The sequence below is a fragment of the Narcine bancroftii genome, chromosome 3 (assembly GCF_036971445.1).
Source record: "Narcine bancroftii isolate sNarBan1 chromosome 3, sNarBan1.hap1, whole genome shotgun sequence".
NCBI classification, from domain to species: Eukaryota; Metazoa; Chordata; class Chondrichthyes; order Torpediniformes; family Narcinidae; genus Narcine; species Narcine bancroftii.
In genome coordinates, this window is record NC_091471.1 from 167228476 (window position 1) to 167242448 (window position 13973).

A 13973-nucleotide genomic window follows, 5' to 3' on the forward strand; every position below is an offset into this window, starting at 1 on the left:
CCTGCCCGAACCATGTTCTTGGTCGGTGGGCCTAAAAGTGGGGGAAGCTTGATGGAGACAGCGTTAACATCTGCTGAATCCATGGTGTTTCAAGTCCAGAAAAATGTCTGGGCTCGTCGCGGTCACCACTGTGGCGGTGTGAGCAGTAGAAGAAACACAGCCACCACATTGAGGGGCGTTAATGACTGTTTTTATTCAAATTCAGCACGTGCCTTTAAGGGCAGCATGAGCTCAGTCACCTGGTGCATTGTGACATCATAATCGCTGCCCAGGGTGGGCGCTGGAAGGGATGCTTGATTCCGAGAGAAACCTATGGCGATGCCATTTCCCCATGGCTGCCTCACTACGTGGTAATACAAGCGGGGCCGGATCGCCATGAGGATGTGTGCCGCCACAAGATGGTATTTTATGAAGGCATTATGTTCATACTCACCAATGTTATTGGAATATGGTTTCTCTTCAACTAGAATAGCCCATTATGTAATAAAACTAACAAATAGGGTATTATTCTGAAACATACAAAGCCAATTTATGCTTTGTAGCTGATCTTGTTATTATTATTGGTCTGACAATCATCCAATCCTAAACCTAAATATTCCTTATGATTTACAGCAACTTCTAGCTTTAATGACAACATTTTATATACCTGTACATATTTTGTCAAGTGAATGTCAAACTTAAAAACTATAATTAGCAATTACATTGAGAAAGTATAGATTGTGAACTGGGAAATTAAAGTGCCCTGTAAATTGGAGGGAAGGGCAGCAAAAAGAGACTGCCTCAGAAGCAACTTTAAAGCAATAAACACTGGTAAGTACTAATAGACATTCAGTCACTTAGAATTGCTCTGCAAGAATCAAGGAACATTACCCAATACTTTCCAAATCAAGAATATCCATATTAGGAATGCAAGTTATGATAAGGACCTCACAGCACATTTTGTGTTACTCAGTGTTCTATATTCAGTCACTATCTTTGAGTTGTCAGCTTTTTTAAGCAGTTAGTCAGCTGTTTACCAGTTGGAATGCTTGACTGTGGGATACATTGATTTATAAGTGGAGCAATGCTGCAACATAGAAGATATATTAGCATTTTGATGTGCTCCTTCAAAACCTATAAAATTTAATTGATAAGTAGACAATGGTTGTGTCAATAATGGTTGACACCACGCTTTTACAATGTCAGCGACTGGGATTCTAATCCTGCGATATCTGTAACGAGTTTGTACATTCTCCCCAGGTCTGCATGGGGCGCTCCAGTTTCCTACCACTGTTCAAAAAATGTAATTGGTCAGCTCGGGCTTATAGAAAAGGCCTGTCTAAAAATCTGTCTAATGTCTAAGAATTCACAAGTATAATGCCTCTCTGTCATGTCTAAGTATTCACAAGCATAATGACCTGAATATTTTCCATTATTGTGAGAGTTTGCAAAAACCAAGTAACATTTTTTTTACATACTTTCTCTCCTCTTAAAAAAAAGAAATCTATATATGACCATGACTATGTATAGCTGCTTTATTTAAGAATAGTCAAGTACTGTGAATACATTTCCAGCAGTGCACATTTTGTAGGTAGTTAATTAAACTTCTCTTAACTCTAAATGAGTGAATATAATAGAACCATGCACAGATCCAATTTTATTCAGGATTGGAAAAATTGTCGTCAACCATGAAATGGGCAAAACATTTGCAACTTTAAACTGTTAGGCTTCTCCAAAGCAATTTGAAGCATTAATAATTAAGCATTTATTTATTAAGTTTCATGTGTGCATGCACTTCAAGCCAATTTTTTCCATTAATACTCCAATTTTATTACATTTCTCCTCAAAGCTCCACTGTGCAATTAAAATCAATTAATAAATTACCTCAAAAATAAGGGAAGAGTACCTGATTTTAAACTGAAAATACTGTGATTTCTACTCTCACTCAAGGCAAAATTACACTCTCGAGGATCCATGTAACCATTTTAGTGGTCAAAATGACATAACTGTAGCCATATTTATTCAATAGAAACTGCCGTTAAATCAGATATTTGGGAGTAGAGATAAATTAATTTTATCCCATTCACATGACTGTTACACAATGGACTAAGTTTGTTCGTCTCATCTGCTGATGTACTTAAAGTCGATATGGGTCAGTAGATTTTAGCTTTACCGTGTGATAACTGTGACATTTGGACTGAGTTTCTTCCCTAAATGCAGTCATTGCTTAAGAACTTAGATGGGAAACAGATTCCTACTTTATCAGTGTATAGGAATGAAACTATTTATGAGAAAAATATACTTTTGTAACAACTTGCTCTAACCTCTACTCCAAGTAGTGCAGCCCAGGTCAAACCTCTCACCAATGGAGGAATGTCCACTCTTGCTTCTTTCCAAATTTGATTCTTTTTATATGGGTAAGCCTGAATAATAGGGAAGAGGTAAGAAAACTCCCAATTTCTGGTTGTAAATTTTAGTATGCACACGCACGCGCACCCCCCCCCCCCCCCCCACGCGCACACTCACACACACACACTCTGAAATAACCAGAATACTTTACGAATTTAGCAAATTAAAGACATTTAATAGACATTCTATGGATCAGCATAGGCATTCTGGGATGAAGTGCAATCGGAAGTTCAATCTCCAGTAGCTGGGAAAGCAAGCAGAAACCAAGCAATTGCTCCACCAAGTTAGGGGTCAAGAAGATTTGTGGTGATAGGCAAGGACAAATAAGAGGACTAAACCAAGTCAAATTAAGGGCCACTCTTTCAATTTGTTGCAAAGGAATAATGATAGGAAGTTAAAGATATCCATTTTAATGTAAACTCGGATTTTGCAATTAGAACCATAGGACTATAGTGTTACAGGACAGAAATAGGCTCTTCAGCCTTCTAGTCTGTGCCAAACAATTTTTTTTTGCCTAAATGGAACAACGAGAACTACCCTCCAATCCTCTGCCATCATGAGGCTATTTCGGCCAGATCCCCTACACTTTCTGAACTAGCCTCCCTCAAGGACCAAGGGAATATCTTGTCAGGTCCTTGGAATTTATCCTCCCTCTATTTGCTTTAAGGCAGCAAGCATTTCCTCCTCTTTAATTTGTTCAGGTTCCATGAACTCACTGCTTGTTTTCCCTACTTCCCATGATTCTGCACCCATTTCCTGAGTGAATACTGATACAAAATACACATTTAAGATCGCCCCCCATCTCTTTGACAGCATACAAAGACAACCACTCTGATCTTCAAGGTGACCAATTTTGTCCCTTACTAACCTTTTGCTCTTAATATTCCATCACATTGTCTGCCAGAGCAGCATGTCTTTTTGCCTTCCTGTTTTCTTTCTTGAAGGTTTTTCTTGCATTTTTATACTCCTCAAATTATACTCATTTGCTCCATGCTGCCTATTCCTACAGCTCTCTCTTCTTCCAAACCAGATCCCCAATATCCCTCGAAAACCAAGGTTCCCTATGCCTGCTATCCTTGCCTTTAATTCTGACAAGAATACACAAATTCAGTACTCTCAAAATTTACCTCTGAAGGTCCTCTATTTTCCTCACACATCTTTGCCAGAAAACAACTTATCCCAATGCATGCATTCTAGATCCTTTCTCATTTTTTTCAGAATTGGTCTTTCTCCAATTTAGAATATCAACCCGAGGCCCAGACCTATCCTTCTCTATAATTAACTTGAAACCCAAAATATTCCCCTTATGATGCTCCGATTTACGATATTTCAAAGTTACGATGGATTTTGAATAAAGGTAAGTCAGGGTCTACCTACATCATTATGGTTTATTTTCCTTTTCTGAAGGAAATGCTTCCATCCAATCTCCACCACCACTTTCCACCCCCCCCCCACACCTCCCCCACCAAACGTCTTCACTTCAGTGCTTCTCTTGTAGTAATATCAAAGAAATGAGCTTTGTAGGACCTAACGCCGTTTTTTTTTTAAAAAGGTGATTTAGAATGCTTGTGCAGATTACCGTTGCTGGGGAGGGACAGAGATTGAAGGGGGAGAGAAAGTGACGGCAACTGCACGTGTGTTCCAAATCATAACATAGGTTGTGAAGTGACGCCATTGGCCCTAGTTATCAGGTGCTATCTCGGGCTCCCAGGAGGAGTGTGGACGTCAGCCTCCACCTGCTGTCCGGAGGCCAACGTCCCTGCTGCCACCAGGAGGGAGGCTAACGTTCCTGCTCCTGCCAGGAGGCTACTGGCAGGAGCAGTGATGTCATCCTTCCAACATGAGTGGCTCAGGAAGCTAACTGTACAGTTAAACCCTGACTTTAGATAATTTCACCTTACGATATGAGTCATGGAACCGAATCCTATTATAATTCGGGGTCTACCTGTATATACTTGTCCCGTTCCCTAATAGGAGATCCTGTATTGCACTCTCTCTACTTGGTATCTCTGTATATTGATTTCGAAAACTTTCCTGAACACATTTGACTAACACCAAGCCATCCAGCCCTCTGCAGTATGGGAGTCCCAGTCAATACGTGGAAAATTAAAATCTCCTACAACATAACCTTGTGTTTCCTGCAGCTGCCTGCTATCTCTACAGATTTGGACCTCCAATTCTTAGCTGACTACTGAGTGGCCTATAATACAATCCCATTCCTAAGCTCCATCCATATAGCCTCAGTGGACAAGCCCTCTGGTCTGTCCTGCCTGAGTACAGCTGTGATATTTTCCCTGATGAGCAATGTCATTCCTCCTTCTTTCATCCCCCCCTCCCCCACCATTCTACTGCATCTGAAGCAATGGAAGCCCATTCTGACCTTGAAGAAACCTGCCAATTTTTCTTGTCTGAAGTCAGTTATTGAGAGGTGCCAAATGTGGGATTCTCTATATTCAGATTCAATGATTTCATTAAACTATCTTATTAACCAATTGTCGTCAAAATTGTTGACGAAGGTGACAAACGACAGTGGATCCAGCACAGATCTCCTCAGCACACCACTGGTCACTAGCCTCCAATCTGAAAAAAAAACTACAGTCCACAACCATCCTTTGTCTCCTACCACCAAGACAAGGTTGCATCCAATTGACTAGCTCACACTAGATACCAGATATTCTAACCTTCTGGACCAGCCTACCATGCAGGTTCTTGTTACAAAGGCCTTGATAAAGTCCACGTGGACAACAGCATCTCTCTTGCCCTTGTCACCTCTACAAAACAGTCAAATTTGTGAGACAAGATTTCTCACACACAAGGCCAAGCCGATTATAGCTAATCAATCATTGTCTTTCTAAATGCAGGAAGATCTGAACCCAAATGCAGGCAAACTGTCAAGTGGTATCAATGGAGATGGGATGAAAAGAGAACTCCATTTCTATTACACACATCCTCAGAACAGACATAAAGCCAAATAACTGATCATAAGTATGCTCAAAGCCAACTAATTTATATAGAAAGTGAAACAAGAAATTAGTTCCTAATTTGTTGGTGAAGCACTTGTCCTATCCATTCATCTGAATAAAATAAAGGAATAGGTGCATATTTGAATTTGCAAGTGGTGTATGGCCCAAAAGACAGTAGCAAAAGGAAAACAAAAAAGCTAACATAAAAAGCTTCATTATATTCAGATAATGGCAAAATGATTAAAACTTTCTCATTAAAATCACAGTGAAAAAAGGCTTTCCTCTCCCAAGCATACTGCCAGACCAACATTGAACAGCTTCTCTACCTTTGTGAATGCATCAGAGTTTGTATTTGAATCATACCTTTAGCAGTCTGTCAAACAGTATAATTCGATTTAGCTGGTACTCAGTATCTTTCTCTCGAATAATGAGAGGCAGCGAGGCAGCAGCAGAAAGCTCTTGGTTGCTGCTCGAAGGAGATATAGTTGATTGCCTTGAAAATGAATGAAAGAATTTTAAATATTAGAAAGATTATAAATATTAGAATAATACTGCATATCAATAGGATAAAAGATAACTAACTGAAGGCATAATTGAGTTGAACAGTCATCACCAAAATTCAAAGGAATGGTGCACTAATATCACTGAAACAAAACTAAAACTTCAATAGAAATGGGCCCAACTTGGATTCATTGTTTAAATTGTGGTCTTCTAGTATTGGGAAATGGGCCCATGAATTCCAAGCAACTACTTGTATGCTTTCTTTTATTGGTTTAGTCCATTTGAATTGTGTTACCCTGGAGGCTTGTATTGGCTGTTCTTCACACGAATGACTCCCTGATGGAAAAAAACCTAAACTGGAACGTCAAGATCTGTTAATGTGGGCAGATTGAGTCGTATGCCAATTAATGGGAACAAATCAATTTCATTTGTTTTGGCCAGCATCTGTTCACGCAATGCTCCTTACACAGCCAAAGAACAGAAAGTTTAGAGATTTCAGCTGAAAACAAATATTTTGTTCTCTCAAAGTTCTCATTCATGGTTAGTGCCTCAACAACAAAAAGAACTATCTTCAAGTCTGTTAGACGATTAGTAAATTAATTTAAATATGGTTATCTTTCTCAAAAACAGTTGCATGTCATCCTGCCACACACACATTTAAAAAAAGTTAAGATTGACTTGTGATTTTCAATATTTGAAATTATCTTTGTTAAGGGAAAAAACATCAGTACAAATTAGCCTAGTAATATTATATTTCTTCAGATTGTGACCAACATGACTCAATGAAACTCACAAAATTGGTCATGAAACTTTCCTGATCTACAAATGAATTTGCTGGATTGCACAAACCACTGACGTTGGAACAAAATGGGAGCAACTAGTAAGAACTTTTCCGAAATGTTACTATGTTTAAATCTCATTAAGAGTTTTGATTTTCACAAATGTAATAGAAGTTTTTGAAGCAGGGAACAAGGGGATTGATAGGGGCATTTGCTGTGGACACTATCTGTATGGACTTAAGTAATCCCTTTTACAAGGTCCCACATGGTAGGCTGGTCCAGATCAGATCAAGGTAAGATAGCCAATTGAATTCAAAATTGGCTTGGTGTTTGAAAAGAGAAGGCAGTAGTGAAGGGCGTTTTTTAATCTGATTGGAGATCCATAACCAGTGGTGTGCCATAGGGATCCGTGCTGGTTCTACTGTAGTTTGTCATCTACATTAATGATTTAGATGACAATGTGGTTACCATGGTCACTATGTTTGCAGATGACACCAAAGTTTGTGGTTAAGTGTCCAGTGGGAAATGTAGTTTACGTTTACAAAACAATGTAGATTAATTGAGAGAGTGCACTAAAGAATGGCAGATGTAAGGTATCATGAACAAGTGAGAGGAGACACATTTTAGCATCTCAAACTAAGGCAGAACTTGCAAAGTAAATAATGGAACCCTGGCAAATGTTGTACAACAGACAGACCTAGGGGTACAGGTACATAGTTCCCTGAAAGTAAAACCATAGCTAGACAGAGTGGTGAAGAAGGCATTTAACATCCTTGCCTTCATTGGTAAGGGCATTCAATGCAAGAGTGTTACAACTGTACAAACACAGGTGAGATCACACTTTGAATATTTTCTGTGGATTTGCCCAACTTAAAGAAGGATGCCATTAAGCTTGGAAGGGTTCAGAAAACATGTCTGAGGATATTATTAGTACTGAAGGGCTTGAGAAGTAGGGAGAGACTGCATAGGCTGGGGCTTTTTCCTCTGGCAGAGCACAAGACACTTTGGAATTATGGGGGTATACAAAATCTTGAGGCTTTTGAATAATCTTTGAAAACAGAAAGGAGTTTCTCTGTGATTTAATACATGCCTCTTTGCTCTATTATCCAGTTCTGATGAAAACTCCTTGGCCTAAAATATTAATCTTGTTTTCTCTCTCCAAAGAGGCTTCCTGACCTATGGAGTATTTTTGCATTTTCTATACCAGATTTTCAGTATCTACAGTTTTCTTTTTGCTTCACTGTCTCTTTGTCTCCTCTGCAATGTCTGATTGCAATGTCTGATTGAAATCCTGAACTTCTTCAGCTTTTCCTGTTTTACTTCCAATTGTCAACTGTAAGTTTGCTTTTTGTTTGAAATGTGAAACAAGTAAATAGATTAATGTTTTGAGTTGAACAATCTTTGTCATTGATGGCAGCAGGGGTTTAAAAATCAATCCTGCATTATTTTCATTTCAGTTTCTGACAGATCCAGTAGTGACGTATAATTGAATGCACATTACATACCATTCACAATCTAAAACATGCTGTAGGATATTGGAAGAACCACTTTGATAGCTTTATTAACCAGCTATAAAGCTACATTACAAGCAAATTGCTTATTTCTTTCAGGGAATGGTATAATGCAAACTCAGAGCTGATGGTAAATGACAGAAAATAATTAAACACAAAGAAAAGGATGAATCAAAGTAACTCAAATCCTCAAGAAAAGAACAGAAACAATATGTCAGCTCAGTCATTTACATTGCCAACTTAGATCACAGTGGATCTGAGGGTCTATTCTGCGGTCATGAATACTTCCATAGGGGGCTACAGAATTATTTGGATATAGCAAGCATAAATTCAGATAAGAACTAGGCCTTCAGAATAAAATCTGCTTATAATTTATTCCACAGATACTGTTAGACCAGAGAGACCAGTCAATGAGCATGGAACATTCTGAACCATTGTGGCTATGAAGCATGTTAATTGTCTCTCACTGGAACTTTCATGAGGAGATCAGAGAAAACTATCTCCTGTAATATACTTTAAGTCTATCAAAAAACAATCTTTGGGTGTGGGACATTGCATTAAAACACTGTTAAAGACACACGCCTGCCACTTAATACAGAGTTCAGGATACATCTGTTATGTCACCTCATATCCTGACTTTTTATACATCAAGTGACCTATCTCTCAACATTGTTTCAAAAGTTGTTTATTTTGGGTGACTGGTGTTTTGAGCTCAGAACACTTGGACCAACCAATGGAATAATCAGAGAGATTCTACCAGTTGAATTGTGCTCCCACTGTAAATATGTAGCTTGGCAAAGTTGCCTATCTACATTAAAAATGTTAACGTATGTTAATATAGTCATTACAAACTGTTACTGATCATGATTTATATTGCCTTTGTTTCAAAGAAAATCATTTCATGATAAAATCCTTTTATATTTATTTATTGCACTATCAATAACTTCAAAGACTAGAAGTTGTAGATAAACTGATCGGCTTTTATTCATAATAGAATGGATGTCCATCCACGCTGGCCGACTGTCCTGGACTGAGGAGGGGCTGTGGCACAGTTGCCTTTATTCAGAGTTAAGTGGGAGGAGTCTCAGGCACAGTCAGCAAGGGGTGTGTGTCCTAGTACATCCAAACATATATACAGTTGTAACTGCAATTTACCAATTTCTGTCTTGAATTGCTCAGTTCATCACTCATAACAGAATCAGAACTTATTGTACAAACATGTCACAGACCTGACCTCTTCCCATTACAGCAGAGACTTATGCATTTCCATAAGTGATTAAGATTTAGTCTGGCACTCCTGATATAACTTGATATCCTGAGTAAATCAGAACTCACACCAAGATTCAATTAATTGACAACACTCACTCATCTTCCAGCAAAGGATAAAATGCTTCTCCAGCAACATCTTTCAATCTCTGGTGAAAAATAAATGGATTAAAATACCGTGTTAATGTTATGAAGATACCAAGCTAGCCTGATAATACAAACAAATAAATACTAAGGTGGTTTATATGTAGGTTTCCATCATAAAATGCAATACACCAATTAATTTTCCCCATTTATAAATTTAGTAATCAATAAGAGCAATGCTTTAATTAGCAAGACTTCCATTGTTATGCCCTTGCGTTCTGAGAGTATTTTCTGAGGTTAATTATTTTTTTAAATTTAGAGATAAAACAGAAACTGTCCCTTGTGGCTCACAAGCCTGCACTGCCAATTACACTCACTTGACTAATGAACTCCATGACCTTGTATGTATTTGGAACGTGGGAGGAAACCCTCGTGGAGACAGGAAGAACTCCAACTGCTAGCACAGAAATAGTGTTACACTATGCTAGCTAACCATATCAGGACAGGAAAATACTAAAGGCCAAGCTAAAGTGTTGGGGGTAGCGTTATGTAGGTGGATGAAGGGAGATAAAAAGAAAGAGCAGTGCCATAGTTGGCAGGCAAAGAGATAGCAAAGCACAGCAAAAGTACTGGAAGACTGAAAATTTTGATAGGTTAAATAAAGTTGTGATTTGAAAATTAAAATAAAGACCATCAAATTAACCTATGAGACCATTTGAGGACAGTCAGTACGTGGGACTTTATGTGCAGGTGCAAGGATTGCATTCTAGACTCCAAGTATGGTAGCTTCTAATCTATGTTTCAATGTTTATTGTGTTATCTCTTCCAAACACCATAATTTTAATACATTGAATACTTCTATAAAATGTTGAAAATCAACAGTAACTAAGATTTTTATTTAATTAATACACTAATGATCTTTAGTCTAGTTTTAGTCACATCTGCACAAGTAATCAGTTATTACAATTTACTAGAAGTTATGTACAAACAAATATAATGAGTGATTAATTTTATCACTTACATTCTTGAGTTGACATAAAGACAGTGTTAATGTTGTATCATCCAGCAGGAAGCTTCTATCTCTCACTTGTCCAAAACTTTCTCCATCTTCTAATATAAAACTTAAACATAACAAGAATTTGAGTTGCTATTACTGCAGAAGCAGAATAGTCTAAATGAAAGTACTGAATAAAATCTACTCACAATCTGACAGAATCTGGGGTGGCACAGTTGGCATAGTGGTTAGCGCAATGCCTTTACAATGCCAACAATCAGGATTTGGGTTTGAATCCTGCGGTCTCTTTAAGGAGTTTGTACGCTCTGTCTGCGTGGGTTTTCCCCGGGGGCTCCAGTTCCCTCCCACCATTGGAAATGTACTGGGGGTGCAGGTTAATTGGGTGTAAATTGGGTAGCAGGACTCATGGGCCTATTACCATGCTCTATGCCTAAATTTATTAAATTTAGAAATGGTTATAGCTGCTCTGAATACGGAAGTACAACACCCAAAATCATGAACAGTATTAAATAAGGAAATCTAAGGACTTATTTATTTAACAAATTTCTTATGCTATGCAATATATTAGTGACACAGTGGTACAGTAATTGGTGCACCAGGGACTCAAGTTTTATTTTCTTGTGCGGTGATCTCTTTGTTGTATTTGCCTCCCTTTAACAGCATGGTTGCCATCCAAATTCTCATCCCAAAGACACACTGCAAGTTTAATTTTGTGCTGTATATTGCCCCTTAATGTATATAAAAGGCAAGAGAATCAAAAGAAGAAGTTGCCACTGAAGAATGTGGAAAATGGTGATGATCGATCGATCGTCGATGGTATGTTACAAAATGTATGGACTTAATAGATCATGGCACCATAATCTGCTTCTCTTGGCTATCATAACTTCAGAAGTATGACAAAATATTCAACCTCCTCTGTGTGAAAACAATGCTCCTTAGGTCCCTCTTAAATCTCATTGAAATGCATCCACAGATTCAAAAAGTCCCTATTTCTATTTATGGTGTAAATATCAGTAATTTACCACTTACTTGCCAGTATTTCCCAACAAGATTCTGCCCAAATATTTTACTCTCTGTGAATATGCAAACACTCTATCCAAAGCCCAGCAGTGTTTACACAGGCACTAAGGAGGCCTGGTCTCTAAAGTAGGTTAGCAACTAGGTGTGGCTAATACATTTTCATCTATGAATTAATATTTATGTTACAAGTTCCCAGTATAAAATTAAAATATTTTAAAATAGGAACTGCGTGGTGAAATTTGAAATCCCGAGCATTACTGCCAGCTAAAAGCTTAGCCTTTGTCAGCTAAAGGTATGAAGAAATATAGATCAAAAGCAGTTAAATGGATTTGCCTTTGTTTATAGATGAGTTGGGGTCTCTCTGAATAGAGGATAATCTCAAAAGGCAAAATGACTGATTTATACCATATTTTTTATGTTGGTGGAAGAATGCCTCCATTGTCAGAATGATGTTACATACAATAGCATAAGTTTACAATTATCATTTCCATGTACACAGACATTTGCAATAAAGACATTTGCACAAGGACAGATGTAATAAAATAAACGATCTGAAGATTTTTAATATAACTTGTACATTGAAGTGCCTCAGCCAGTTAGTTTCCTGTTACATTTGTCAATGGATGCTCCATTCTTTCTCACAACACTGAATCCATTGTTCACAAACAGTTGCTTTTTCTTTATCTTCAAGGTCTTTAAGAATTCTTAAGCTTATTTTTTAAAAATTCAATCAATGATCATCAGTTTGCACTCTGAATTGGGCCTCTAAGGGATCATTTAAAAGATAACAACTCTATTTTAATTTTCCTTAAATATCAACTGATTCCCTGAACATGCCCAATAATTTTTGCGATTATTCTAAAGTGATTGGACGATTATTCTAAAGTGATTGGACAGAAACTCTGGTTTATAAAATCTGGGGCAAAGGTCATCTACACAATCACAATCGCCAAATTATATAACTCATCTGTGACTGTCAGATGACTTTTACCCCAATATAAAGTACACTTCACTGACAAACACACATGCAGGTGTAGCTGGGTGATGCAAGAATAAGGTGCTGACTTACTTCGACAATGTGCAAATTGGTGGCTTAGAACAAATAATTCCTTTGCTTGCAAGTTCCTTTTCCAAGTCTCCTCCAGCCAAACACCATAGGTAATAGACTTCATCAATAGATCTTTCTGAAAGATATTCTTCATCTTCATAAACAAAAACAAATCAGCAAGTTATACTGCATTTTAGGAAGACTGGTATAGTATAAAAATAATTCCCTAATATGCCATACCTTTACAGAATGTTCCCAAGTAATCGGGGATGCTCAGATCAGCACAACGAAGAGAGGAGGAAAAGAGGCCATCAGGTTTGCGGAATGGTGTGTATAAGACAGAAGTTTCGCTGAATAAATTGTCTTTCAATAGTTCTGCTGGACTAGGCCTGCCAGGTAAACAAATTCCAAACACAGCAGCGTTATGCCAAGAGGAATAAGATCATTGGCTGAAGGAGAGTATGTTTTGGAAAATCATTCACACTGTAACTGGACTTCCAATAACTTGCTATGATTAAGTATGAAACTTTTATATTTGACTGGATTTTAAGATGTAAAAGTACTGGAGAATCTCAGCAGGTTACCTGCCGAGTTTCTCCAACATTTTTGTGTATTAAACTACAATCAGTGTCTGAAGACTTTCTTGTCTGACTGCATTTACTTTGATGTTGATTGCTCACTGACCAGGAATTCTTTTTTTTACCCTAATTAGTCTGGTTAGATGAATGCTAAGTGAAGAGAGAGGACAGTATTATTGCTTAATAAATTGAATGGAACTGTTATTCCAAGCTTCATCTATAACAACTTGGAGGTAGATACTGGGCATATCCTATTTGAATGGTAAGTTGCTTGCTGCCCAAACCTACCTTTGGAGAACAGAATAAGCTAATCAGGCCTCCACACTTGAATGGCATCTTGTGAGGCAGAGTGGTTTATGACCAGATTAATGGTCACATTTAAAAACTATTCATATAAATTTAAGTAACTAAAAAACATCAAACATTTAAAAATAAAATGTACAGTAAAGTCCCTGGTATACAGAATTCAAGCAATTGGCAAAAAAAAATCAAGGAAAATAAATTTTGAAAAATTAAAATAATAGGCAAAAAATATGCAAGTTTAAATTTGTAAAAGTAAATATTCTCTGAAGTAACGTATAAACCTTTGGTGAAAATGGAAGAAAATATTTAGCCAGCGGAGCAGTGTCTTGGTCGTGCTTTGCTCATAGCAGCTGTTTGAATAAAGTTGTAAGTAAAACACGAAAATCTGCAGACACCGTGGTTGAAGTAAAAACAAAGCTGGAGAAACTCTACAGGACAAGCAGTGTCCTTTATGAGGCAAAGACAAAGATGCATAACCGAAGTTTTGGGCTACAGCCTTTCATCAAGGCATGGAAAA

At 37.7% G+C, this 13973-nt stretch overlaps 1 protein-coding gene and 1 long non-coding RNA gene across 5 annotated transcripts in view; one reads left to right on the plus strand and one right to left on the minus strand.

Moving 5' to 3' along the window:
• The window catches only part of tbck (TBC1 domain containing kinase), a 278142-nt gene that overhangs the window by 197246 nt on the left and 66923 nt on the right, over positions 1–13973 (minus strand). For 3 of the 4 annotated variants that reach the window (XM_069925750.1, XM_069925752.1, XM_069925748.1), the window contains 6 exons: positions 12816–12964; positions 12597–12729; positions 10514–10613; positions 9508–9557; positions 5715–5844; positions 2304–2402 (listed from right to left, as the gene is read on the minus strand). In XM_069925750.1, the coding sequence (XP_069781851.1) occupies positions 2304–2402; positions 5715–5844; positions 9508–9557; positions 10514–10613; positions 12597–12729; positions 12816–12964 (661 nt within the window). The remainder of the gene's footprint in view (positions 1–2303; positions 2403–5714; positions 5845–9507; positions 9558–10513; positions 10614–12596; positions 12730–12815; positions 12965–13973) is intronic. The other variant, XM_069925751.1, reaches the window with a different exon arrangement.
• Positions 12057–13211, plus strand: LOC138757812 (uncharacterized). Its single transcript, XR_011353904.1, has 2 exons — positions 12057–12685; positions 12824–13211. It is a non-coding gene; the product is annotated as an uncharacterized lncRNA (long non-coding RNA).